Consider the following 2,500-nt stretch of genomic DNA (forward strand, 5'->3'; position numbering starts at 1 on the left):
AAGCGAGTGTCATACTTACCTCCGCCGTTTCTATGACATATATACGGGAATCGCCAGATATTGCCCAGTCCAACTAAAGATCCAATGACAGAAAACAAGAACTGTAACCAGGACCCCCAAGTCTCTCTGCCATCATTTGCCATGGTTTCCTATAAGTCAGAGGTCTGAATGTAGGGATAGTATCGAACAATGTTCATAAAGTGAATCGAAATGGGACTCCTCGCCTAAATTCTATACTTCCATCCAATGCAATTTATTCCCATTTCTACACCCTTTCTAACTATTGGATAAATGTGACAATTCATAAAAAATAATGTCATTGTTATTATATGACATAAATTTAATGATAATATTTTATTGGGGGTTTATATCTAATGAATATTGGTTATATTGGTTATATATTACATCCGTTCAGAGTGTGAGGAGTTAGGTACAATTAAAACCGTAATAAAAATTACAATTGCTCACAATATCTATAGCTACTACTTATTTACAAGCTAGCTATCTTAAGCTGTTTTAAGGCTAAAGCACATACACATAATAGTTCATAAACTTTAACTATACTGTCATTAGAACGCAATTCCAATCAATACAAAGCCTGTTTATGACCCCTCGTCTCAAAACGGTATTAAGTCGGGATCATTAAGATGCTGAAAATGGAATTTGTTGACAGAATATCATGCTTAAGTTGAGTTTATATGTTTTATAGAGGAGAAGGAATATCATATTTTACTGTGCTAAATATCAAGATTTCATATTTTTGACCAGTTTAACTATAATTTGACTTTTTAGCAGCTGGTCCATCCCAACATAATACTGTTTTGAGTCGAGAGGTCACATTTTGCCATTTTGATAAAATCAGGTTTTTCACCAACTTAAGGTGTAAATCATAATGAAATTAGATTCTGAAGGCTTGCTTACACAGTGTCAGTATCATGACGAAGAAAGATCATTTTGTATTTCCCAGTAAGTGTTTTTCAAAACAGCTCCAGACTATCAACATTACTGTTTCTTAACTCTTTCAGTGCTGAGGCTATATTCGCATTTCCGTCACAAAATGGCTGACACCTGATTGAGGCAGCATGAGAGTGATAAGCTAAAACAAAGTGGCAAAGCGATATTCGACTTCGGCGCAAAATCTCAATTAAAATACCTCCCTAGTGCCAATTGAATGTTCTGATGGAAAAAAAAATACCACCGGTTCAATTTATAGCACTTTTGTAGAAAGTAGGATTGGATTACATTATTATGTTTACCTTTCAGGACCGGCGCACTGTGCGGCCTTGACCAGTAGAACAGATTCTGCTCTTGTCGCACAGTGCGGCTAATGGCGCTGAAAGAGTTAAGGTGTATTTTAATACTTTACCCTTGGCAATTGAATAGAATAATAACAATGACCCGTAATCCTTATGAAAAACACAAATACTTAGTGTCTTATTATAAAAGAATAAGCTCAAAGGATGGATGGTTATAAAAAATGATGTGTGAATTGGCTTCAACAGTCATGACGTCACCTCCCTCGAATTGACGCAATCGGATCAATGGCGGATGCCCTTATGAAATATTTCTCCGTCGAGCAGAACAGTGTATCCAGAGGAGAAAAACGTTATAAATGTGATCATGTTTTGACGGTTTATACATTCCGATCACATGACATATGAAAAGTTCTAGCAAGCATGAAGAATAAAAAGTACTAATTTTCTTTGTTTAGAACGACGCTGCTCACCGTTGATGGGCGACGTGACATCAGACTATTGAATCCAATTGATTTTATGGTTGACTTCCTCGAGTCTAACGCGAAGTCATTTTGCCACATTGAGTATGTCATTTTAAACAGTCTGACACGGTGAAAGACTATTTGTTGTGTAGTCAACAAACTTCTCTCAATCCAAAGGGAACGATCTATATTCAGATTATTGACAAACCGAGTCATTGATCACATGATTTGTTGCTATCGAATCATTGGATATTTCTTCAATGATAATATAAACACGCTGATTTTTTATAAAAGTTGTAATCATACCCATGGGTCAAGCTAAATAGAATGACCTATTATTATTATTATTATTATTATTATTATTATTATTATTATTATTATTATTATTATTATTATTATTATTATTATTATTATTATTATTATTATTATTATTATTATTATTATTATTATTATTATTATTATTATTATTATTATTATTATTATTATTATTATTATTTTTATTATTATTATTATTATTATTATTATTATTATTATTATTATTATTATTATTATTATTATTATTATTATTATTATCATTAGCATTATCATTATTATTATTATTATTATTATTATTATTATTATTATTATTATTATTATTATTATCATTTTCATTATTATTACTATTATATCAATCCAATAGCCCATCTAATTTTATACAGTGTTATTAGTTTTGTCTTTGTTTGTTTTAATTGGGTTTTTATAGCTTTTTTTCCATAAAATTCCACATATTATGTTTAATGGGAT

The 2,500-nt window shown here is 30.9% G+C and overlaps 1 protein-coding gene across 3 annotated transcripts in view; it reads right to left on the reverse strand.

Annotated features, from left to right (window-relative positions):
• Positions 1-2,500, reverse strand: part of LOC144978447 (sodium- and chloride-dependent glycine transporter 1-like) — a 75,535-nt gene that overhangs the window by 34,398 nt on the left and 38,637 nt on the right. The window contains exons 1-2 of one of the 3 annotated variants that reach the window (XM_078924519.1): positions 922-939; positions 20-164 (exon numbers count right to left, since the gene is read on the reverse strand). In XM_078924519.1, coding sequence (XP_078780645.1) covers positions 20-143 — 124 coding nt within the window. In that variant the 5' untranslated portion in view covers positions 144-164; positions 922-939. Of the gene's footprint in view, positions 1-19; positions 165-921; positions 940-2,500 lie in introns of those variants that run through there. The other 2 variants (XM_078924520.1, XM_078924518.1) reach the window with 2 other exon arrangements.

This window comes from Berghia stephanieae, chromosome 8, assembly GCF_034508935.2.
Source record: "Berghia stephanieae isolate SIO BIC M18660-M18661 chromosome 8, UCSD_Bste_1.3, whole genome shotgun sequence".
Taxonomy (NCBI): Eukaryota; Metazoa; Mollusca; class Gastropoda; order Nudibranchia; family Aeolidiidae; genus Berghia; species Berghia stephanieae.